We start from the raw sequence: 25,077 nt of genomic DNA on the forward strand, positions 1-25,077 counted from the left end.
TTATTCAAAAATGTGATGACAAACCACAAAGTGCAAAACTAAGGTAATGATGGTGTTCCTAAGAAAGGCACAATTAGGATAAAAAAAAGTTGCATCTATGATAACATATTGAAACAAGTGTCCCAGTTTCTGTATCTTGGCTGAGACTTAACCTATCAAGAGGATCATGATATAAAAATAAACCAATTTCCTATCTGAGAAATTGTAGGCCAACTGCAAGGACTTACAAAGAGAAAGTGAATGAAGAGATTAAAAAATGGAATTTTGTAAAGTAATGGCATTTCCCACCTTGTTTTATGATGTAGAATGGTAGATTTTAATACAGAAAGACTATAGGCAACTGGAAACATTAAAAATAAAGCTGCTCAGACCTGTAAAAAATGTTAGAACTTCTACACAAGAGCAGAATTTAGTATGAAATTTGTAATATAGAAAGCAACAAAGAACAAGGATGAATGGAAGGAACATGTTTTGCTTATGTTAGAGACCAGAAAGCCACAACATGTCACACATTTAGGCTTGAGATCAGTGAGCACACCAAAAATAAGGTGGTGAAACCTGATCATGCTTAATTTGGCTTAGAGCACTGCTGAATGAAACAAATGCATAACTGAAACAGCCTAAAAATGAAAAAAGGAAAATATACTGTAAAGCAATGAAAGAGAATATGAGAACTGAAACCATTGCTACATACGGGTGCAGAAGAGAGACTACTGACATGCAAACTAATAATCAGTTGTGAAAATGGCAGACTGAAGTGATATACACAATAGGCAAAAAACCAAAGAGAGAGTGAGAGAGAGAGAGAGAGAGAGAGAGAGAGAGAGAGAGAGAGAGAGAGAGAGAGAGAGGGGGGGGGGGGGGGGGGGGGGGTTCAGCATCCTGTAAGCCCGATATAACACTGAAAGCAAGGAAATACGACACGCTAAGGTATAAACATAAGTCAAGCTTGGAAGAAGGAAAAGGAGAACCTGAAACCAGGAAGCAGTGAATGAAAATGAACATTACTAATCAGTTCAAACTAAATGCAAAAGACTGCAAAAAGATAGATGTTACTGACTGGTTTGTAGCTGCTACTGTGGGAAGAATAGCTGTAAATCACTTAAATTGATGTCTGATGCATTGCACATCACAGGTTCAGTACACAGCTTGAAAATGACGCTTCACACAATAAAGGCAGTTGGATTGTTAGCCTCTCACTATCACCGGTGGTTCACAGTCAAGTGAGGTGACAAAAACTAGGGAATTCCATAGAGCAGAACTAAACAACTATTTCCAAAACACACAATAAACAGAAATGAAAAACTATTGATAGCTCTTAGTGCAACTGAGGCGGCATAACAGAATATTTAGATTGTTGGTAGCACCAATTACAGTTAGATTCACACACACACATTATGATGTTCTTAGTTATTGGGAACTCCAGAACTGAACAGGTAATATATTCCTTTGAGGGAACATGTTGCAAGAAAAGGGCATTTCATATTTGCCAGGAGATCTTATGTGAAATACAGAAATCCTGTGCTAATGGCTGTTGAGGAGATAACCTACAATTCATTTCAGATTATCAGCAGCAATTATATCTGCTGGCAAATTTAGAAAACAGTCCTTGGACTGTTTGAGCAAGTGGCAGAGATGGTCAAGTTATTTCAGTTTTAGTAAAAACTTACAAATGGCATGCTGAGTACAATATAAGAAGATTTTTGTCATTAAGACCCTCTGCAGTAAAAATCCAATATATCAAGAGCTCATCAACAGAGCCAAATACTGAAAATAGTCAAATGCAGTATAAATCACAATAACATTGCTTGAAAACTAAACTACAGTATATCCCTAATTATTCGGGGTAACATGGGGGAGAAGATTAATGAATAATTGAAAAACATGAATTACTGAGATATTTTCAAACAAGTTTATTCCATTTCTGTGTACAGGTACCGTAGGCCTCTTTATTTCTTAAAATAATCTATGATGTTGATCTGCTTCAGGGTGGAGTTGACATTTTATCATGCAGCATTTTGAAATTTTCTTGCAGCAATAACATCATTGTATTGAAACCCTTCTGGCCCATTATAATCTAGAGGCATATCAACACATTGCAATAAGATACAATAACTGACAAGCTTGCTGTACTCCTCCCTACTTTCGCATACACTGTCCTCTTCTTTATTTTGCTGTGAAGCAGTAGTCACAATTTCAGCGTCACTCATGTAGTGGAAAGCCGGTTTACACGTGTTTATCTTCAGCCACTTGTTCAAGTTTTTTTTCAACAACAGCTTCAAAACCATTTAATCCCATTGCCAGATTCATTATTTGTGTAGTTGTTATTTCTTCATCACTGAAATCTTGAAAATCACTTTCTTCTATACCCCGAAGAATTTTTCTCCATGATCAAACTGGTGTATGTGGCTTGACTTCTCGTCAGGTATCTACAATTGTCAACTTCTTCCAGAACACCACCAACCAGTATTCTCAGTTGACCAGCCCACTAGTGTCATTTCACCGAAACAATTACGCTGTTTTTTTCATGTCCATCCTCGTGACTGAAGGTCTGAGGGGCTACAGCCATTCACTACTGTAAGAAAATGAAACACATACAGCCATCCTTATGTCATTTATTGTATGGCTACCAGTTTCAGCACTTCACTGCACCATCTTCAGGCCTTAGCTGATGCTGAAGGGGTTAACACCATGTGTATACACAACACATCAGTGGCCAACATAACTGGTTTACGCATACTATCTGTAACTGTGATGCTGTCTCTCCAACCATCAACTGTTGTGTTGGAGAGACATCACAGTTACAGGTAGTCTGGGTAAACCAGTTATGTTGGCCACTGATGCATTGTGTATACAGATGGTGTTAACCCTTTCAGCATCAGCTAAGGACTGAAGATGGTGCACTGAAGTGCCGAAACAGGTAGCCATACAGTAAGTGACATCATATCTTACAATTATGCTATGGTCCACTGGCTGTATAATGGCAGTCACATTAGGAGGTAAGAAGTTATATAGGATTAGACCATTATCAGCTATGACTATCCTCTCATCGGGATGTGAAGGAGCATTATCAAGCAATAGAACAGCCTTCTGTGGCAAACCTTTTTCTTCTAGATATCGCTGAACTTACGACACAAAACGTGTGTGGAACCAGTTTTTGAAAATTTCACAATCCATCCCTGCTCCTTTCTCGTTGCAATAATGCACAAGAAGATCTTTAGCTGTGATACTCTTGAATGCACAGGTTTTTTCCAGTCACTAGTAGTTTCAATTTGTGGTTACCAAAAGGATTAGCAGTGCTCAAAACTGCAATGCATTCTTTAGACGACACAGGAGCACAAACTTTGCTCTTAAAAGAAATGGTTGTGGTTGGCAGACTATCCAGCAACGATCGCTTTCACCTGCATTGTAAATTTTTTCTAGTGTGAAATTCTCTTCTTCCACAAATTTCTTGAACTCTTCCCAGAAGGAATCAGCTGCTGCAATATTTGAACGATGCTGCTCTCCTTGCACAGTAAGTCTGTGAATCTTGTGATGTTGTTTGAATCTTGTTATCCATCCAGATGATGCATTAATTCTCTGATCAACCCTAGAGCTTCATAAAAAAAATTTAACTTTTTCAGCACATATTGTGCTATAATGACACTTGCTCATTTTTGGATAAACCATTGCTAAAGAGCAGCATCTAATTGATCAAATGTAGGTATCTTCATGCTTTTCATACAGATGATCTAGAACTATAATCACATTTCCTGATAAAATCTTGTATTTTCTGCTTATTCCATTTAATGTAGCAAACAGTTTGCATTCCAGGACTTAGTTTTGCAGCAGTTTCCACCTTCTCTAATCTTTCCACTAATACTAATTTTTGTTTTAATGTCAACACATGCTGCTTTCGTTTTTCAGTAATCTCTTTTACAAATTTCTTTTAACTTACTTTGATGACACTAATGCACCAACTAACATCAGAAAACTGAGTTTATTTTCAATTTACGTGGAACAGGCTGGCCAATAACAATGGAAACAGTACTTTGTTCTCATGCAGTGGGTTGTTTATTACTGTTTGTTACACAAAAATATTGCAAACCCCTCACACACACACACACACACACACACACACACACACACACACACACATGGGCATATAAGCTACACAAATAATTCACAAACTGGACAATCAGAAGTACACTGTATTTAGAAACTTGCAATATACAGAGCATCATAAGTTTCTTTCTTACCCTTGATTTCTTTCACCAAATTTGCTGTGGAATTAGCTACATCCTTCGCAGACTGTACAAAGTGACGTTTGGCTACAGGATTTGTTGTTTTGGATGATGCCAAACGACATGCATTACACAAGGCACTTGTATGCTTTGCTATTACAGTTGCAGCAGAAAGAACCTAAAATGACAAAATGAATGCTTAAGTATGTGCAATGATAGCAACACAAGTATGTACATAACATGCAAAAACTTTGTAACAAAGCCAATTTCATTTCATATAAAAGACATTAATAATAAATTTTGCTACAGTAAAAACTGCTGTGTCTTCTGAACAAGACACTGCCAGGGAAAAAAAACACCAATGGCGCAAAGATGTGAGCTGGTTCCAGTCTCATAGAGATTCGTCACTTGCGCAAGTTCCACCAGTGCTACGGGTGGTGCTGAGGATGACGATATCAACATCGCCTCGGCCAATTGCCGGCCGAACACAATCTGCCAATGATCAGACAACAATGGACAGAAGCCTACTCGGAAGATAGAAGAGCAGCTCTCATGCACTTGGTTATAGATCATTGTCCAGGCCTGACTTAGACGGGAAATGTCGTTTAATGAACTCTTAGAAGTGAAGAGACAGTTGTGGTATACTGCATTTGCTACATATCGTGAAGCTTATCTATGATTGTTTGCAGTTAGCCATTGAGGCCTTTTTTGTGCTATACTACATGCAGTATTGCAGATTTCATTATTCAACTAGTCACAAAGATAAGTAAACCTTGTAACTCATTTGTGTGACTTTGTTACTAATTTGTTAGGGTGTTGTAGAACCTTCATTCTCCTATCCTGTTACCTGACCCTGAGGCATAGCTGTGGAATAGTGGCAGTGAGAAATTGTCTTACCAGTGTACTGCACCACAGGCCATTTCACGAACTCACCAATTCGGCCTACCGTACCAACAGTGGCAACTTGGCCTCCACAGCAGTAGCAATGAGAGAGAGAGACTCATGCTCTCATATTGATAATAGCTTGTCCAGCAGACAAACTCCAGACTGTATATCAAATTTTTGTAGCTTCTAGTTTTTCATCGAGTGAGGATATGAGACAAGGAGAACAAAAGTGTGTCTACAGACTATGTAGAATAAATTTCTTTTTTTTTCCATGAATGACCACAAAACTTTTGGTCTGTAGACTACAGGTTTCAGTCAGCAATGACCATCTTTGGATCTGCAGCAAACATGGGAAATGAAATACAACTAGTTGAAAGATTACATTTTAAAACAATAAAATATGCCATAACGAAATAGCATGAATTCTGGTATAACATACAGAACTTTTAATGGTAAACATCCTAATAACATCCATAAACAGAGCATGACATCAGTATGCTTGCATTTAATAGTCTTGTATTTTATACTGGAATTCATGGCATGCTCTACATATGAGACATGGCCATTATTTAAGTAATTCTAGATGTAATGTTGTGGCCTAAACTGTTTTAATCTTAACCTGTGAAGATGATTTGTGAGTGAAACAAGTTGATATTTGAGTTTTAAATAAAAAAGTAGCTGATGCTCAAACATGCATTTTATATATTAGTTGTGTTTCGTTTCCTGTTTTACTGCAGATGACCGAATCTGGTGGTCTAAGGACCAAAAGTTTTGTGATCATTGATGGAAATAAAAGGAATGAATGGCTGTTTTAATCCAAAACGTCATGACACAGCCTGTGAAGATATCTATGTGCTCGGGAGTAAAGGACGCAAAGGAAGAGGGGTGGTGGTGGTGGTGGTGGTGGTGGTGGTGGTGGTCCCATTAAGATAAAATAAAAATCCAGAACAGCAGGCAAGAAATGTTTCCAAAATCTGATGGCAGCAGAAAGAATCCAATGCTTCATCTAGGAGAGACACCTGCAAAAGTAAGTGTTATGCGAAGTTTACAGATGCAGAAAGGCATTTTTGCACTTCGTGTAGTAGGCATCAAAATACAGGTCATTGTGGAGCTTATTATCCAATAATAGTTTATTATCTCATAAAAACCACTTGTGTAACTGGAACTGGGAACTGCCTGGGAAATAGAAACCTTCCATCAGCCACCATGTCAAGCAGCAGTTGGCACCGGCAGAAGATACAGCACAAATAGTTGTGACTTTTACCCATTTACCAGTTCAGATCTGTTGTCAAAAAACTTAACCACTCAATGTTTGTAAACACTACTTGATGGCCGGCACCATTTTACATCAATTACATCATCAGTCCTTTTCTTCAATTTATTCATAAAGCATAAATCACAGGAAAATTATAAATATGTTAACGCAAAATTGGGTGAGAGTTAACATTGAGAACATAAGAAATTTGATGGGTGCGATAAAAAATGTTGTAAATGGTGGGAAAATGTTGATTCCACAAACAAACATGAGGGTTATACTGTAACTATGTATTTATTTATTTACTTTTTTTTTCAAATTAGTGTGTTGGTGACAGAAGTTGGTTTATTTTGGAACTCGCTAGTAGATAACTCATCATCTGGACCAATGCAACAAGCAGTTATCTCCTTTTTTTTCATAAAAAGAAACCAATTTTGAAAAGAAAAGCAGAACAAACCAGAAAGTACTGACCTTCTTGAACTAATTTAGCATATCAGATGTGAATTATTTCAAACAAATGTACAGCGAAGCCTTAAACTGTGACAAATTTTCAGACATATTTTATTAACTAACAGCTATATTAATGTATCTAGTTGTAGTACTAAGATGGTGGTATGGTAACTTTGTTACTTGCATTAACACTTTGGCAACCAAGCCCAAGCATAGCTCATAGGTCACAACATTGTGTTCAAAGGACCATGCCCGAGTATATCTAGGGCTGCAATTTCCACAATGCACGAGCCAATATCACTCAAAAACTGGACTGGTTTCATATGACAACAATGTATGGACCTGCCCCTTGACAGGCGCTGTCTTCTGTTGCCAATTTCTAAAATTACTTCAAAAGAAGCAGTAGCAAATGTATGAGCTGCTGTTGCTACTGACTAAGTCATTATGTTCTCACATTTTCATTGAGTTTTGTGGATGCACACATTAGGTTTTGCAGTTTTCTGTAATACTGCTATAATCATGTCGCGTTTGTTGAGTAAGCAAGAAATTTTGGAAGCTCAAGAGGAGGAATTCAATGATTCTGGATCTGAGGAAGAAATATCTGAATCAGAACAGTCTGAAGAAAATTCATATTCAGGTAAGCTACAGTTTATCAGCACTAGTATTGTTGGTACACATACTGTTGCTGTAATTACAATTTAGTTCTATTTTATTTGTCTTAATTTTGTCTTTCGTGTAGTTGAATCTCATGATGAAGCAGTATCGAAAACAGGTTTACAAGATTTGTTTGGAGGAGATGAAAGAATTTGTGGTATCAACTTTCGATACCACACTTGCTAAGGGTTGCAGTTATCGACCGTGGGCCATATTAGTATCGTTGGACCTGCGAGTCATGACCAGTGCCGTTAGTGCCGCTCTGTGGCTTGTATCAAGTTTCCCGAATTCTCATCCACTCTTGATCGAAACGTCAAGTAGTAAAGTAGTATAGCCTTCAGCTGATAGGAAGCAAGCTCTAACAAGGCACTTAGTAACATATGGCCTAAATGAGGCCTCAATAGCTATCTTTTTATAATTATATGTATGCAGCCAAGAAGAATCCTGTACAACCAGTTAAGTACAATATGTATTATTTTTTACCAACGACTTCTAATTATTTTAGTCATTGCAGATCCAAACCATGCAGCCAGCACCTTATCGACGTTACAGACAAAACTGCTGTAATTTATGTGTTTCTATTTAGCATTGGCCACAAGTCAACATTGGCGACAACTCGTTCGTCGTTGTCATAACAGAACTTACTGCCGGAACTAGCAGGAAAGAAACAAGCTGGTATTGACCTGATTGCAATGCTAGAATAATTTAAACTTTTCTGCACAAAAGCCAGATATGTGTGAAACTTCTCAAGTACTCGCCTCTCAGTTTTTTCTTGGTAGGATAACTATCAAAGAACTAAAATAAATATGAAAAATAAATGCTGAAGCTTGATCTTTTCAGTCTGTATTACCCTTTAAGACATATCAAACACAAATGTGATAGTAACATTTTAAATAATGGCATAAAGAGCTGGGGATTTCTGGGCCTGAAACATTTTAAAGTGGCTGGACCTCACAATGTCAACCATGTTTGTGAAGCCAACTACTTGAGGGGAAATGGGAATAAGTTGCTAAAATCGGTGCAGTAAACCTCATATCAACAACATAAAGTTATGCGATCTGCTGGAGCTGTGGTGTTTTCTCGTCGACAGAATCTATCCTGTCTAGCCTTAAAGAGCAGTAAACATTCTACTATCCCAACTGACCAGTAACCAGAGAACTAATATTGCAAAATACAAAGCTGCTAGACACTGCACAGAGCAATGTGAAAGTATGGACTTACCTGCTGCTGGTTGGTAGCAGGGTTGGTGAGAGACGCACATGCTGACTGTATAGCTTGTGCTGCTCGAGCAAATTGTGCCTGATCCACAAGACCAGGTCGCCCTGCCACACTTGATGGATCTGAGACTCCTACCAAATATGCAGCTTGTGCTGCTGCTTCTACCAGGCCACAAATTGAGCTTGACACACTCTTTACTGACTCACCAAATTGCTCGTGCTGAGACTCCTTTGCATGATTTGCTATTCCTGTCATTCCATCCCCTTCATGGAAAAAAAGGTTCTCATTTAACATCAACAATATGTACATATATACAACAGAGATTGTATAGTTACACCAGTAAGATTCAGTCTATCTCTTCGAAAATTTTTAATCACGGACGGCCATTGGTAACGAAAAGAACACTAAAAGTTCATTAAGAAAGGTGTTAGCTATAGGTTTCAGGAAATAACCAAAAATGTACTAAAATTGATGTAATGCAGTTTTGGTTTAGGAGACTACTCAAGTCATTTATCTTAAGATTTCAAGAGAGTTTTCTCAACTGATAAATCTAAAAGGCATCCGAGAAGCCACAACAAAATTCAGTTCCACTATCTGCATCATATATCGCACTTATTCAAATCCCGAAAATTGCACGTCTGGATTAACTTCACATTGTCAGATCACTTGAGATAAGGCACTAGATGAGATAGATAAAACCTGATGGCAGAAACTATCCTGATATCCCCATAATGTGACTTAGAAAGAATTTATAAATATACAAAATCAAATGCATAAAACAAGATGACCATATCAGGATTTCGTCCTAACTACAGTTTCCACTTTGGGACTTAAGATAAATTAATTAGATCAGATGAGATGTACTTTTCGTTCCAACAGATTCATAGTGAGGGGATCCTCAAGAATGCCCAACACACCATAAAAACAAAAATGCACTATAAATACTTTCAAAGAAAAACAAATTTGCTAAGTGAAATGGTCCTCACAGATGTAAAAAGAAAAATCTTACACTTTTTTTTCATTCAAAACATTATAAATAAATTTTCATGAAAAAAATGCCCCAACATTCAATATGAGGTTGTCATATAATTTTCAGGCTATTGTAGCTATGCATCATCAAACAGAAATATCATTTTACAACACTTATTTACAGTGACTGCATTACTGCACTGAATGTATACAGAAGTCAGGTTGTACTGATAATCACATTATTTGATATTAATAGTAACATTTATACATCAGTTGTTTCTTCTAAGAAAGTCATCAGTGGCGTAGGAGGAGTTGGTACCTGAATAATGGGAATCTTTCTCGATCAAAGTAACCGATTTTAAATCTTTGTGAAGATTGTTCTGGTTTCTAGTATTGATTCCATGAACTGGGCTGTTGATGTGAAAAATAGGTATACTTTTAATGATGGATTTCATTAAGGAACAAATACATTGGGAAGCAGTCATTTCTATCCCTAGTTCCCTTAACAGACCTCTGCAGTTTGTTCTCGAGTTCACACCACACATAATTCTTATTACATATTTTTGGACCCAGAAAACTTTAGCTAGGCTTGTTGAGTTACCCCAAAAAATAATGCCATACAGTCAGATGGAATGAAAATAAGCATAGTATGAAGGTTTTTTTTAAATCAACTACGTCTGATAGCATTTGAATTCCAAATAGAGATTCGTTTAGGCCAGGGCTTCCCAACCTGTGGTCCGCGGACCCCTTAGGGGTCCGCCGGCTCTTTCTAGGGGGTCCGCGGCCACCTTTCACCAAATCGTGTAAAATAAAGAGTAAAATTATTGAATAAAAATGTGTTCATCAAATTCATCACTTTTTTTTTTTCGTGTGAAAAATGTGTATTTTTACTTCAGGTCGTATCCCCAAGCAACCTTTGCAGTTCCTAAGTGGGAACGTATACACAGTTTAGTGCCAGAGAATGCAGCTCCTGTGATCGACTGTTAGCAACAATACGGGGGTCGTTTGTGCGCCGGCTCTCAGTGCTAGATGCGCTGTAACGTTTTACGCATGCGCGGAGCGAGCTTTGTCGACCAATCACAGCGCTCGCTGGCACGTATGCGGCCGCAGGCATCATTAAATGTTAAACTTGCCTTGTCAGTGCAATGCCTATTTCATAAGTCGATTTTTGACCAGTTTATTACTTCTAACATGGATCGGTGGCTGAAGTCAGGATCATTGAAGAAGGGTGCAGTTTCTCCATCGCCTTCACAACAAGGGAAGTTTCCAGCTGAAATGAATGAGGAGGGAGGACGATCAAAGGAAGACTTTACATACATTTTAACATCTTTCTTCGGATTTCACGAAAAACCACACACACACACACACACACACACACACACACACACACACACACGACTGTTACGAAATATGGATGCTCCTTACACAACAGTAGCCAAATAGTGGAAGTGAACAGACCATAAGCGGCAGCTTGTCAACAGCGAACAGTTTGGACGTGACGATTGCTCTTGGAGGAAGACAGCTCCATCGTGTGAAATTTCAATTACCAAGTAACTTTAATCAGGCTATAGTGTGTTGAACAAGGGGAGTAAATCAACTAGTAAGTGTCAGGATAAAGTGGGAATTCAAATTTGATCATTAATTTCAAGTTGTTTTCATTCATCTCTAAACCAAAAACTATTGATACTTCGGGGGGTGGGGGTGGGGGGGGCTCATTGGGAACATGGCACCAGCATTAAGAAGCTTTCAGTTTTCATGGGTTTCGCTCTGAAATTTGAAGTTACTGTGCTCTTGACTGACTAGGGGTCCGCATGGATTTTCGACTGAAGAAGGGGTCCGCCAGCTGAAAAGGTTGGGAAGCCATAGTTTAGGCACTTCACACTTCAGCAGTTCTGTGGTATGCTCCTCCCAACTGAATTTATTACCAAGCTGTAACCCCAAGAATTTCTTCTATCTGTCTGTCATTACATTTTAGGCATATTCTGAGTGGGAAACCTCTTGTAAATTCTAAACTGCATCCAGTGTGCTTTTACAAAGTTTTATGAGAAAAAATTGGCTAGGAACCATTTCTTAATCTCCATCAAAATTTCATTAATCAATCTTTCTAAGATTATACTTGATTTGCTATTTATTTTAATGTTTGTGTCATCTGCATACAAAACAAACTTGGCATCGGGTAATGTTACAAACAAAAGGTCATTAGTACACACAAGAAAAAGTATGGGCCCTAAGATGGAACCTTCAGGGATACCACAAACATGTTCCCCGTTGGATGATGCCTTATAGTGTAACATACATCTATTTCCTAATAACACCCTTTGTTTCCTGTCAGAGAACAAAATTTTAAACCATTTTGTGGTGTTTACTGCTGCACCACAATATTCTAATTTCCTGCAACAATTTTGCAATCAATGTAACATGTATCATGTTACCAGCACTTAGTCACGTTTTCCTTTAGTTAACATAATACAACAGTACCACATAATAATGTTAACTGTATAAATAATGCAAACTGAATAATCATAAATATACCTAGACTCTTTGATTTCTCCATCACAGTATCCAAGCACTCAAAGTAAGTAGAATCATTAACTGGTTCACTTGGGTTATCCAAAAGAGGACGCATCGACTGTATGTTTCGAATTGCATTATCACACTCCTTCTGCCCTGGTGCAGCTGATGTACAGACATCAATTAGGTAATTAATGCTGTCAGTCACTCCTCTGTAAACAAGTAAACAGATTTAATTTGCACAGTTCTGTTAAAATTAAGTAATATATTTATTTAGTTACTGTGTTAGGAACACAACATTACTTGACGCTAACAAGCAATGTGCAATAATGATACCATTGTTGCTCTGTGTGTGATAAGATGGTTAATAAGGCAACACTTTCAAAAAGTCTTGATGCAGAAAATAATGACCTGGATTGCATCTGCTGCAGACATGCACTTATCTGGCAGCCACTTTGTTACAAATGTTTTACTTTTTTTGAAGAATGTTAACAACTTTAATGGCACCTACTGAAATTTTATGATAGATAACATACAGTAGCAGAGAAATATACGCATTATTATCCACCTCATAGCTAATATCTAGAACAACAAGCATGCGTGGAAAACACACACACACACACACACACACACACACACACACACACACACACACACAGAGAGAGAGAGAGAGAGAGAGAATATCCTTTCATTTTTTCTCTACACCCATTTTTCGTCATCATTTCACCTTCACAGTATGCTGTTATCTACTTTATAGGCACATCACTCAATTTTGCCATTTCAATGGGCCAAAACTAGTTCTGGATTTGTCAATGTATGAATGACATGAAGTAAGGGAACCAAGAAGTGTAAAATTATAGCAAAAAGATTAATCCATTCACACTCTTGGGTTGCAAGAGCAATGAAAGAACCATCAAAGCATATCATGTAGAGTTGTATACTATATACACTGACACCACATATCATGCAAATCCATGTCAGGCCAGCACGGTGATATCAAATGCATACTGCTGCTGCTAATCATGAAGCTGCTTTACATGATCACACAAATTTTTAAAGCTGAAAGGTGTTTTGATGGAAAAAAAACTTCTTGTCAAACATGATGTCCTTGTTTTTGCAACTTCACTGCACTGCTGGTTGCAGGCGAGCCTCTTCATGAAATCAGATTCAGCTGTTGACAACTTGTGCCTAATAAGTAATATCAGTAGTTTGTTAAGGTCAATAAATAATTCCAGATGGCTGTACAGTAAAGGTATATATGCTTCATGTCATGTTAATGTGAGTTTCCCTTTCACACTAGCAGCTGAACAGTGATTCTATGTCCACATTACTGCTTGTTTAATGTGTGTGTCTATCTGGCAGTAAGATAACTTAACTAATCCCACACCACAAAAATTCCACATTGGAGTTCACTGTAACGTAGTCTCTTAAGAAGAGTATTGTTTGACTTCAAGTGTACACTTGTTACCTTCAAGGAATTGACCTTCCGTGGATTGCTACTTACACTTAAGCTCAAGCAGTTCATCACAGATCACTCTTGCACAAATGTGCATGTAGAAATGGTCTATATACTATCCTCAAAGCACCCCAGCATCATTTATGTCATTCCTATGTTTGACACTTAAAATATGACTCCCTCCAGATGGTGCAATTTTTACAAACAGCAGGTTACAATTTGAATGATTGTGCTGGATGGTGAGACACAGTTATTTAACTGATAAACCCACAACCAATTTCAATTAAATGTTGTTAATACTTTTGGATTAAAGGAGACCAAGTGTTTCACTCTAGCTTGTCAAAGGATAACTGTGAAAGCTAGCAAGTTTTCTTTATTTTGTGTGTGGCTATCAGTAACTCAATGCTTCTGCTTTTCGGTGTATGGTCTCTTTTAATCAAAAATATTTTCATTCTACAAGAACTTTCCTACAGCATCAATTAAATATTGCAAAGTAATGTCTTCAATGTTTTACAGGTACAGACAGAAAGGATACCATGTTTCACAGCAAAGTTATCTTAAAATAAACCAGAAGACTAACCATAAATAAAATAGCTGCTAGGCAGATTAGTAGTTTTTTGTACATACCTCGCAGCTGCAGTCAATTGATTTTTAGCATTGGGTGCAGTTGGATCAGCTGCTACTGTTTTTGCTGTGACAAGGAGTTTTGAAGATGACATGGACACATTTTTCAGTGACACCACCATCTGACCTTGTACTTCCTTATCCTAAAAAGTAAGTAAAATATATTTTTCACCTCAGACCTAACTAGAGCATAGTTCAATGAAATATTTCTAACAATTCCAAAAGCTGTGATTCACTATAAATTTGTCAAAGCATTTTCTCACATTTACAGGTAATCATTTCACAAAATTTTACTATACAAATGAGCATCAATACATAATCTTTTCATTTGCAATTTTATCAAATGCTTGAACCTAATGACATTCTCTGCAATTCAGGCCAAACAATTTTCCTTAATTATGTTTTAGTATTTAAATCTCTACCAGGCTATAAGTTTTCATTTTTACGACACTAACAGTATCACTATTATTATTATTATTATTATTATTATTATTATGTGTTTCTATTTGTCTGATGGTGGCACTGTTGATTCAATACAAAGTAATTCTCATTTTACAAATTGGTAGTATAAAAAGCAAATGGACATTTGTTTCTATTTCTAAATTAGTGGTTGGTTTGCTATCAGTGGCAGTATCACTACAAATGAAGTAATAGCTCAGTCCATATAAGGAATGGTTCAACTTTACAATACCCATGTTTGTCATTAAAGACTGACAATGCTGGAGGTACCACACACTAAGCCAATGACACCCATTTTCTGCGATTCCAAAAGAGCCATAAGGATTGACTAATTGCCAAATGTTAGTACTATTCTTACCCCCACAGTTTGGCAATACTAATTGAAACCACATATTTTCACAGGATAAGTACCGTTTCATAGACATTGCACTCGCTTATTCTATCGTTTTATCTATTTTTAAAACAGCACACTGACAGTCATACATCTTACACCCCCCCCCCCCCCCCCACACACACACACACACACATATTTTTAAAGTCTAATACAATGGGATATTATCTTTTATGGGCAGTGAAATGTTGACAATACCATCTTCATATCACAATTTAATTTTCAAGATTAAAATGTGTATGTTATGTAAAATAATGTCAAGCAACATGAAAGATGAGGAAAGAGGCTAATTCTGTTACACTATCCACAATGCCCACCACAGTCCCTTAGTGTTTTAAAAATTCACTGAATATATTTCTTTTCAAATTAGTTTCTTTCTTACCTTTGTTTGGCCAGCCATTTCCATGCTCACACCAATCAAGTCACCAAACGCTGACCCAAATTGCCGAGATGAAGCAGCAAGCTGTGCTGGACTATGAACTGACTGAACCACCTCTGCTGAAGCATCATTCAGATTTGCTGCTGCCGAATTTAGTTCTTGTTGCAGTTGCCTGTGTATCAAAGAAGTAATTCAATCAAGTGATGTGCATACCACAATGAAATATACAAAGAAACATAGTAATTCACTCACTTCAAAATCAAAGTTTATTTTCTAGTATAACAACTTCAATTGAATATACTTTAATAATATTAACTTCAGACATTTATTTCGTCATCTATATAACTTTTAATGCAATAGGAAAAATTATATACAGAATTTGTGAATTCCTAATAAAACCAGCCAGCTCACCAACATTTATGCAAAAAGATCTTGTGTATCTGCAAGAGACTATGTACATAAAATATATTTAACCAATACTGTATGATTTTTAAAAAAATTCGAGAGAATGGAAGAAACATTAATTCATCCAAGTTAACGGGCAGTTTAGTTGTTATTGTTTCAATGCTAGTCAGTCACTATTCCCCGAGGTTTATAACCATCCATGTTAATTGCTAATAGTCATTTTACTAACACATTCATTTAACATGACTAAAAAAGACCTATGTTTATAATAACCTTGTATGACCATTACAATATATATTTACATATTAAGCATTTTTTTTGATCACACAAAAAATGTGTATCAAGTTTTAAAGTCTATAACATTAAGTCTATGCTGTACTGTATCAGTGCTTCAGTGAACCTGAAAGTGTTTTTGCTATGCATGTAAAAGTGTAAAAAGAACCTAATAGTTACAAAACAGAAGTATGTGCACTGTACTATCAATAAATTGTAAATAAATAATTCAAGGAAAAGTGGTACCTAAATGACGTGTTATTGTGTACAGGGCAGTTGCTGTGTTAAAACTGTAGTCAATTAAAATGTTATACTGACAAAGATTTAAATGTATTACACCAACTGAAGATGAATGAAAGCCCAAAACAAATCTTGACATAAACACAGATACACAAAAAGTAGCTGGTTGTTTGTTGTATTCCTTCATGTAAAAGAACAGAAGAAAAACCTGTACCTACTTATCAATGAGACCTGCATTTATACGCATTATAAATCAAGGTGTCCCACCACACTTTTCTGTCTGTCTTTGAAGACTAATCTCAGTAACGACTGTAGGCAACTTGATATGGTTTTCACTAATAGACTGATTTATGAGGAAGGTTTGCCTATATAAGTATTACCGTTACACCAAACAAGTTGTCCTGCTGCAGATACTTAGTGCTACTTGTGTGAAACCAGGGCAGGTTGAGAGTATAGCATATTTTGATAGCTTTTACAATGTAATATTTAACATGTTTGAGAAACGTAACAAATAGGAGAAGCAAAAAGAAATAATTCTAGTAGCTGCACACATAGGCAGTATTTATTTATTCTTACCCATAAGATTTATTTGTTACAGGAAACTCTCCTTTCTCCAGAATCATAGATGCATCTGTTATGGAATGGATGGCTTCGTCAACATCCTTTTGCCCAGGAAGACATCCAACACATTTACTCAACGACTGCAACAATTAAGAAATTGTATGTTTACATTGGGGAAAAGGTTATAATCAAAAGATTTTCTTGAATTTCATTATTATATAACTTTCTCTAAAACTCAGCACCTCTAGCAAGTTGTCACAGACAGACTGAATTGCAAGGTAGTCGAATGACACCTGAAGTGGTTACTTCAAATGGTGCCTGTGGAAGAACAAGTACCCCAATGCTCAAAAGTAAAGGAACGACTATTAGAGCTTAATGTTTGTTGACAATGGGGGTGATTGGAGATGGTACACAACCCTGAAATGGGGAAGAAAATAGCATGTGCCCTTTTGAAGAGAAGTAATTCCAGCTTGTGAAAAAACCAATTTAGGGAACCTGTGGAAAATTGGAATCTGTATGACTGGACAGAAGTTTAAATCTTGATATTTTTGAGAGTATAGCACATTAACCACATGAGCAAAATTAGTAAGAGTCTATGGCAAATTTTTAGTATTCTGTTCTTGCAATACTTTTAGTAAATTTTCTGTTGATTAAACTTTCTATACATTCAGAAGAACCTTGAAACATTACTTAAAATGGGCATTAACTGAGCTGCTGATTTACCAACCAGAAAAAAGTTACTGCTGGACTATGCAGTTTAAGAAATTATTAAGAAGCTGCTTTTAATTATACTTTAAAACTTACAGATAAGATAATTTCACCAATCACCAGTTCTATATAAATTACCAAAACAGGGAATATTATACTACAAATCAAACTGTCCCCCAATAAGTAAACACTTCACAATATACTTTAAGTTTGTCATTACAAATTATACACACAGTGTACTACCTGAGAAACTTCTTTGACAACTCTACTGAGCTTCTGTGTATTATCCGGTTGATCTAAATTCTTCAGCACATATCTTGCCTGTTCAATTAGTTCAAGCGAGTGATCCATTACTTCCTCGGCATTATCAATTATCCTGAAAATAAAAGTGATGTTAAAATTCTGAAAACTGTATCACATTATTCTCAAACATAACCTTCATTTGAATAAACTGTTACATGAGTAGTTACTCTGAAGTTGTGGCAACTACAAGATAAAGCATAAAGTGATGACAACATTACATAATTAGGAATTTCAAGTAATGAACTACAATGTATGCTTCAATTAATTTTATGTTTATGCTTGAAACTACGCTAATATTTACATTTCTTAAACTAAGGTTGTTTAGTTAGCTGTTACAATACCAAATGCTGTAATGTCAGATGCCTCAAATACTTATTTTCATTAGTAACATCAACCTATCTTCTTCTCAGTATTTCCTTTTGACAGATAAAAACGTGTGTTTTTAATGACATACAGGTGGCAATGTTGTTATTGTGATAGAAAAGAAGAAATGAGTTCAGTGAATAAATGCTTCTCTGAGTTCTTGCCACATCAAGATCCAATGATATTTCATGAAATTTTTACCCCTAACAACCCTCAATAGGAAAAATATGCAAATAATAAAAAAAGAGCTAGTCATTCTCTTTATATCCTCAAGAACATAGTAGTGATGCCACATATAAGACCTCACTTTTTCTACAATACAGAAAACCCAAAGATAAATTTCCAGTAACTAGTTTGGATGGCATACAAAGTTGATCACTAAGGGGAATCGAGGCAAGAGAGATTTCAGATCACTGTGAGATATGACTCAAGTCACAATGTCCCACTGATATACCAATTTAGACATTGAACTCAGAAAAGGAATTACCTCTGTTCTTTACAAAAAACAGAATCCAGCACTAAAACACAAAGCTGTGGCACAACAACAACCTAAACAAAAATGGCTAAACTGGGTTGTTGTAAACTGTAGCATCTGACTTGGGATTATGCTATTCACACTGATTACAATAAGTTCTGGTTTTGACACAAATTATATAAAAATGTATATGATAAAGACATACTTTGCTTTGGTTTCTTTGTTTGAGGTAGTTGCAGCAACACCTCGCACAGCCACAGTAAGGTCTCTCAGAGAATTGGATGTGTTTCGGGCTGCTATACCAGTATAATTTTCATTGCCTTGCACGGCTGCAGTGACAAGCTGGGACATATTTGCTGCAACACTTTTTGATGTTGCACCCAGCTGAAGGCTCGCAGATTCAGCCTATGAATAAATGGTGTATCTCAGTATCATGTATTGTAAAAACGACATTACTGTAAACTACGATACACAACTGTAACACATAAGTCATGTGCAGATTCACTGGTAACCTATAACAACAGCTAAGGGATCACAAACAGAAAGTATCACTATATCAGACTGTGGGACAACAATCACTTCAGCATTTACATTAAATAAGTAGATACTTAATCTCCACCTTTTGACTAATCTTGTGGTACTGGAAAGGGGAGATAAAAAAGATGAGAAGATCACTTAGGAGGAGGGTAATGAGCTATTTACAAGCAAGCTTTAAAAATATAATATTTTCAACTATTTTTGAAGTGGTTCTGGATGTGTTATCAGTACACTTTAATCAATTCTTGATACTACAGCCACAGATTGTACATAAATGCTTAAGCACTTTTCTATACTGTACTTCACATGGGAAGCTCACCGTTTCTCCTGGTAAAGGGCGAAGTTCAGTTGCTCTCTGGAAAGCCTGAAGTTCCATTTTAAGGTTACGAATGACCTCTGCAGCTGATTCCAGTTCAAGAACTCCACAAGCTTCACGTGCACGACCTACAGCAGAGCGGAGATCAGCCAGTGCTGCACCAAGCTGATTAGATGCTGTTGATAACTGCCTTGCACTTGCTTGGTCTGTTACTGTTGGTAATACTGTTCTTGCACTCTGCACTGCACGTGCACCTGGCTGTGAAAACATAACATCTGTGTTGTAAGTTATTTTAATCTTAGTTTGTGTGTGTCCAGTTCTAAAGAAACTTATATGACACCAATTTTTAAGATACTCGTAAGGCAACTTAATTATCTTGTTACTAAGTTAATGTTACACGTATCGCACAATTTCACACTAAACAGATAAAGTTACCATTGAACAGACACACAAATTAAAGAGAGAGACTGCAGAACTATGAACATAAATGAGAACCATGATTGTGCATTGTTAGCTCCAAATTGCTGGATTTCAACTAAAAATACAAATTACATAAAATTTACACCAGTGATATTTTGTGCATGAAGTGAAATGGCGTTGCAAAACAGTTGGCAGTAATTTTACGTGGAGTTTTTATTATTTTGTTCCTTTGGGAATAATGTTCAAGCACCAAGAACTCATTGCTTGCAATTTTAATTTATAACTTTTGCATGTATCTCCTTCTTATTTGATAATTGCTAGGTAATGTGATCTTAATGATGCCAATACTCCACAAACAATATGTACATTTTCCTCCCCGTGATTTTTATATTTCTGCACAAACCATGTTTTTCCTCTTTCTTCTTCATATGATGCTGTCCTAACAAAATTTGTTCTATATAGAAATTTTAATAGCTTACTTGAAGAAACTGTTCTGATGCATCAATGAGGTTAAGTTGAGCAGTTGGATTATCAGGATTTGACAGGGTTCCCTTGACACCCTCAACAAGAGCTGGGATATGGTCAGCCATAGCCTTGCAATCCATCATAAGTTCCTCTTGAGCAGGCTTACTAGTGTTGTGGTAGGATGCTCCCTGAGCAGCAGCTATACATTGTGTTGCAGTACTTGCTGCTTGCTTTGCTGCTGCCTGTTAACATGGGAACATATTCTATATGTTAAATGCAAAAGAAAGAATATCTGAGACTCAAAACATATGGGATGATGACACTGTTAGACAGAAATAACTGACAGTCATTTATATACTCTAAACAACAAATGCTGTGCTGCCGCTATCAAGACATCAATTATAATAAGCTTGACAATGTTCTTTGCTAATATTTACAAATACATGACAGTAAATAAGACTGAAGAAAGGTTAGTCTTTAACATATGAAAATAGTAGAATTTCTGTGACATTTAAAAGTACCTGTTTACTACCTTGCAGCAACAGTTAAAGATAGCTAGGAGATTGGCACAGCTTGTAAGCACTAGTATAACATATTCTGATTTGTAAAAAATCACATATTGTTTAAACTGTGCATGATTTGATACAATGTCCAGTGTTCTTCTAGATTAAGTTACAAACCTGAAATCTGTTCAAATATTATACTAGCCTTTCACCTACAGTTAATTATATTTTCTGAAATTTTTGTTGATTCATGAATTTTTGTTGTAATATATTTTGGTTGTTACATAAACTTAGCAGTCAGGAGAAAACACATGAAATGGAGCAGCAGAAAAAATTCTGGTGACTGCATGTAAGTGATAAAGTGTTTCAGTCATCTTTAGCTGAAGTACTTCAAACAGCAGTAGTTTGTGGAGTGCATATTTTAGAATCTCTAGCACAAATTTGATCTTTAAAGTAATAAAATTCCAAATCTGAAAAAATAAGGAAACAATAATGTTCTCTGGGAACATAATTACCTACACTTGCTACTCATTCCCTGTGTGTGAATACTTTAACAAAAATAGTCAGTACTATGATATATTTCACATGAGCACCATAATATTACTGCAACTGCTCTCAAGCCCAGTCTTGTGTAAAAGTATGCAGTCCTCAATTTCATTGAAATTCTCATGAATATCTACAAAGATACTTGTTTTGTGGTATGTAATATTTAGAAGAGGTGTTAATGAAGTAGGCAGGCCATTACTAACATGAAATGCTAACATGCATAAAGAAAATGAGAGGAATGAAAAATAGTCTTTCAAGTTAATGTTATTCGGAGCACAGGAAGTCAAAAACATTATTTCAAGTCCATATAAAAGTTCTCATTGTCATAATAATTGCAGTTTATGTTATATATTTAACTCTTCACAACTGAATATGTCATTTCTTTTTCAAATGCTGTCAGGCAAAGACAACCCAAATTAAACAAAAATGTACATTAAAATACTATTTACAGCTTTCTCTGCTAAGGAGTACAGAGACATGCACTTGAAACTATCTTCCACGACCCTCTGTTTCCTTTCCAATCCTCTGTCCCTACTTCTTAAACATCTCTTTCTTTCCTGCTCATGTTAAAAAACTTCTTGTCGGTTTCAGATGTTCATGCCTTCTCCTTGTTTATTGTTTATTGCACATTATACTCCACTGGCACCTCTTCCTTCACTGCACTTGGCATTTTGCACTCAGTTTATTTACTTTCTACCATTTGGTTACACCTATTTAAATGTGAGTGGTAGTCTGTCCTCTCTCAGCCACTGTCCTTTTTCCCCCCAACGTGGACTAATCATTAACAAATTTATAATATTTTGTAACTGCAACTGCCACTAACCTCTAGACGAGATACAATTTTTCGACGCAATGCAGGTGTGGCAGCAGCCGCTGTAGCAGTACGCAATTCTTCTGCAGCTCTGCGTAATTCATCCTGAGCACCAGCATCTTGGGGACTGGATGCACACAGTCTGGCAGCTTCAACCATCCGTGCAGTTGCATCAGCTAATGTTTTTGCTGCAGCCAACAATCGTCTTTGTAGTTCTGAATCTGGCTGCTTTTCCGCCTCTCCCTAGAACAGACAGAGTAATAAAAATATTGCATACTCCAAACTGAGGAAAGTAAAATTCAACAATCATCTACCTATCTTAAAGGTAACGATTTTTTTCACTTTCTGAGAAGAGACTACAAAGATTGTTTACTAAACACTCTCATCTACTTTGTCAATATTATCAGTTCCCTGGTCATTTGTGCTGAGAATAATGAAAAATGTTATACTAGCCACAAAGCAATTTAAATTTACTGTCTTACCTTTATTGCTTGTATAAGGTGAGCAGTTGCTTGCCCCAATATTCTAGCCTGTCTCACCATCTCTCCAGCATCTCCAGATGATGCAAATAATTTATCTGTTGCCACCAGGATTGTTTCAACTGCTCCTTCCTGTACACTTTCATGGGCCTTCTCCCGGCTGCTAAGCCTGCGTAACATCCAATCAAAATATTCAGCAATATTTATGGATATGAATGAAATAAAATTTACACAATACATAATTAATTACATGTCAAAAGTTTTATCTAATTGTTTGAGAGATTCCAATATTCTTACTAGATCTAAAACACTGTCATTATTTCTAAACAAACAGCTGTCTTCATTTTCCCAAACAAGCTTCCTTCTCCAATTCAGTGCTTTCCTGTAGGCCCAACAAGGAAAGTTGGCAGACATGAAAAAGCATTAAATGGGAGAACAAAATCCAAGAACTAACTGAGCCCCAAAACTTTGGGATTTTAGTCAGACACACACACAGAGAGAGAGAGAGAGAGAGAGAGAGAGAGAGAGAGAGAGAGAGAGAGAGAGAGACTCACTCATCAGATCTGATATGAAGATCATTTGAGCAGACAGATCTTGCAGTTATCTAGTTCTCACCAAGATTTTATGGAGGTTTCCCCTGGCTGTGAAGTGAACACTAGAACTGTTCTCCAAATTTCCTCCAAATAAATTTGCAGTTGTGAGTATAATGCCCCCCCCCCCCCTCTCCCCCAGGCTATTAACAATAAAGATGTAGAACAGAAAAAAATCGAAACCAAATGATTGAGAGTGTAACAGGAATTCCCATCCAAACATCCACACTCCTCCATAAAATGAGTAAATGAAACGAGTGGGAATGAAGACTAAGCGCACCTGAAATAGACCATAACAAAGGAAATATGAGGTTCAACTACAGCACTACAGCAGCTACTGCTCGACAACATTGTTGAGTTGCAAGGTTGGCAACAAATGATGAAGCGTACTGTTTCCCCAAGGAGATCCAGTTTTTGCCGATTCAGCACTAAGGAGCTGAGAGGATAACATACTGTTATTCAGTTTGCTTAATGCTGTAAGAAACGTAAATTATAGTGATTGATAATGGATGTCAATCACAGCTCTGAGTCTGTTGAGAAATTTAAATTTAGGAGATCACAACTGGTTCAAGCAGGCAATACGAAACTAATTATAAGTTGTGATTCTTGAGTTTCTCCCGGCGTATTTGATAATCAAAATATCCACGGGTGTGCTGTCGGTCTATAGTGTCCAACGGGCACAATATTTCGGTGATCATACATGTCGCCATCATCAGGTGAACTGACGGACTGAGCTCCTGTGAACGTGCCGGCACGGAGATCCGTACGCTATGGCTGCTCAGAGGGAACAGGAGCTCAGTCCGTCAGTTCACCTGATGATGGCGACATGTATGATCGCCGAAATATTGTGCCCGTTGGACATTATAGACCGGCAGCACACCCGTGGATATTTTGATTAATTATAAGTTAATGGTTATTCACGACACAGAGGCCACAAACAATTATGCAGCAAGAAGACGATTTGACGCCACAGAACAAATGTTTGTAGGTGAACTCAGATGAAGAATAAATTATAAGTGCAACAATTCTACACACCAAGCTTTCATGGGACCAAATCAAGATGAAACGGAGTTCAAGGATGTTCAGTACATGTGAGAAAAATGCAATTATGGTTTCCCAATTACTCAAGAAATTATCCAAATTATGCAATTTTTGATGCAAAATTACTCGTGTACCAGAGCATTCTACAGCACTGGCCCCATAATTTAGATTGCATTTATCGCAAATCTCTCAGCCTAGGGCAAAGTACGAGTGATTGGAAAAAGGTGCACATGACAAGTGTTATGGAGATGCCCCATGAACTAAAATGGGAGTCCCTGGGGCGAAGATGACATTCTTTTTGAAAAACTATTGAAAAAATTAAGAGGATCGGCATTTGAAGCTAACTGCAGAATGATTCTACTGTCACCAACATACATTTCGCATAATGATTGTTACGATACAGTAAGAGAAATCTGGGCTTGTAGGGAGGCACACAGACAGTTATTTTACTGCTCACTCTATCTGTGAGTGGAACAGGAAAGTTACCCTCTGCCAGACACACTATATGGTGGCTTGCGGAGTACGTATGTAGATGTAGATATTCTCTACCAAAGAAAATGCTACAAC

The 25,077-nt window shown here is 36.8% G+C and overlaps 1 protein-coding gene across 1 annotated transcript in view; it reads right to left on the reverse strand.

Moving 5' to 3' along the window:
• The window catches only part of LOC126469758 (talin-1), a 204,141-nt gene that overhangs the window by 70,030 nt on the left and 109,034 nt on the right, over positions 1-25,077 (reverse strand). The window contains exons 18-29 of the mRNA XM_050096984.1: positions 22,883-23,048; positions 22,413-22,643; positions 20,555-20,782; positions 19,659-19,913; positions 19,008-19,207; positions 17,905-18,037; positions 16,969-17,093; positions 15,478-15,646; positions 14,249-14,388; positions 12,187-12,377; positions 8,689-8,948; positions 4,239-4,401 (exon numbers count right to left, since the gene is read on the reverse strand). Of these exons, the coding sequence (XP_049952941.1) occupies positions 4,239-4,401; positions 8,689-8,948; positions 12,187-12,377; positions 14,249-14,388; positions 15,478-15,646; positions 16,969-17,093; positions 17,905-18,037; positions 19,008-19,207; positions 19,659-19,913; positions 20,555-20,782; positions 22,413-22,643; positions 22,883-23,048 (2,261 nt within the window). The remainder of the gene's footprint in view (positions 1-4,238; positions 4,402-8,688; positions 8,949-12,186; positions 12,378-14,248; positions 14,389-15,477; positions 15,647-16,968; positions 17,094-17,904; positions 18,038-19,007; positions 19,208-19,658; positions 19,914-20,554; positions 20,783-22,412; positions 22,644-22,882; positions 23,049-25,077) is intronic.

Source organism: Schistocerca serialis, chromosome 3, assembly GCF_023864345.2.
Source record: "Schistocerca serialis cubense isolate TAMUIC-IGC-003099 chromosome 3, iqSchSeri2.2, whole genome shotgun sequence".
Lineage (NCBI taxonomy): Eukaryota > Metazoa > Arthropoda > Insecta > Orthoptera > Acrididae > Schistocerca > Schistocerca serialis.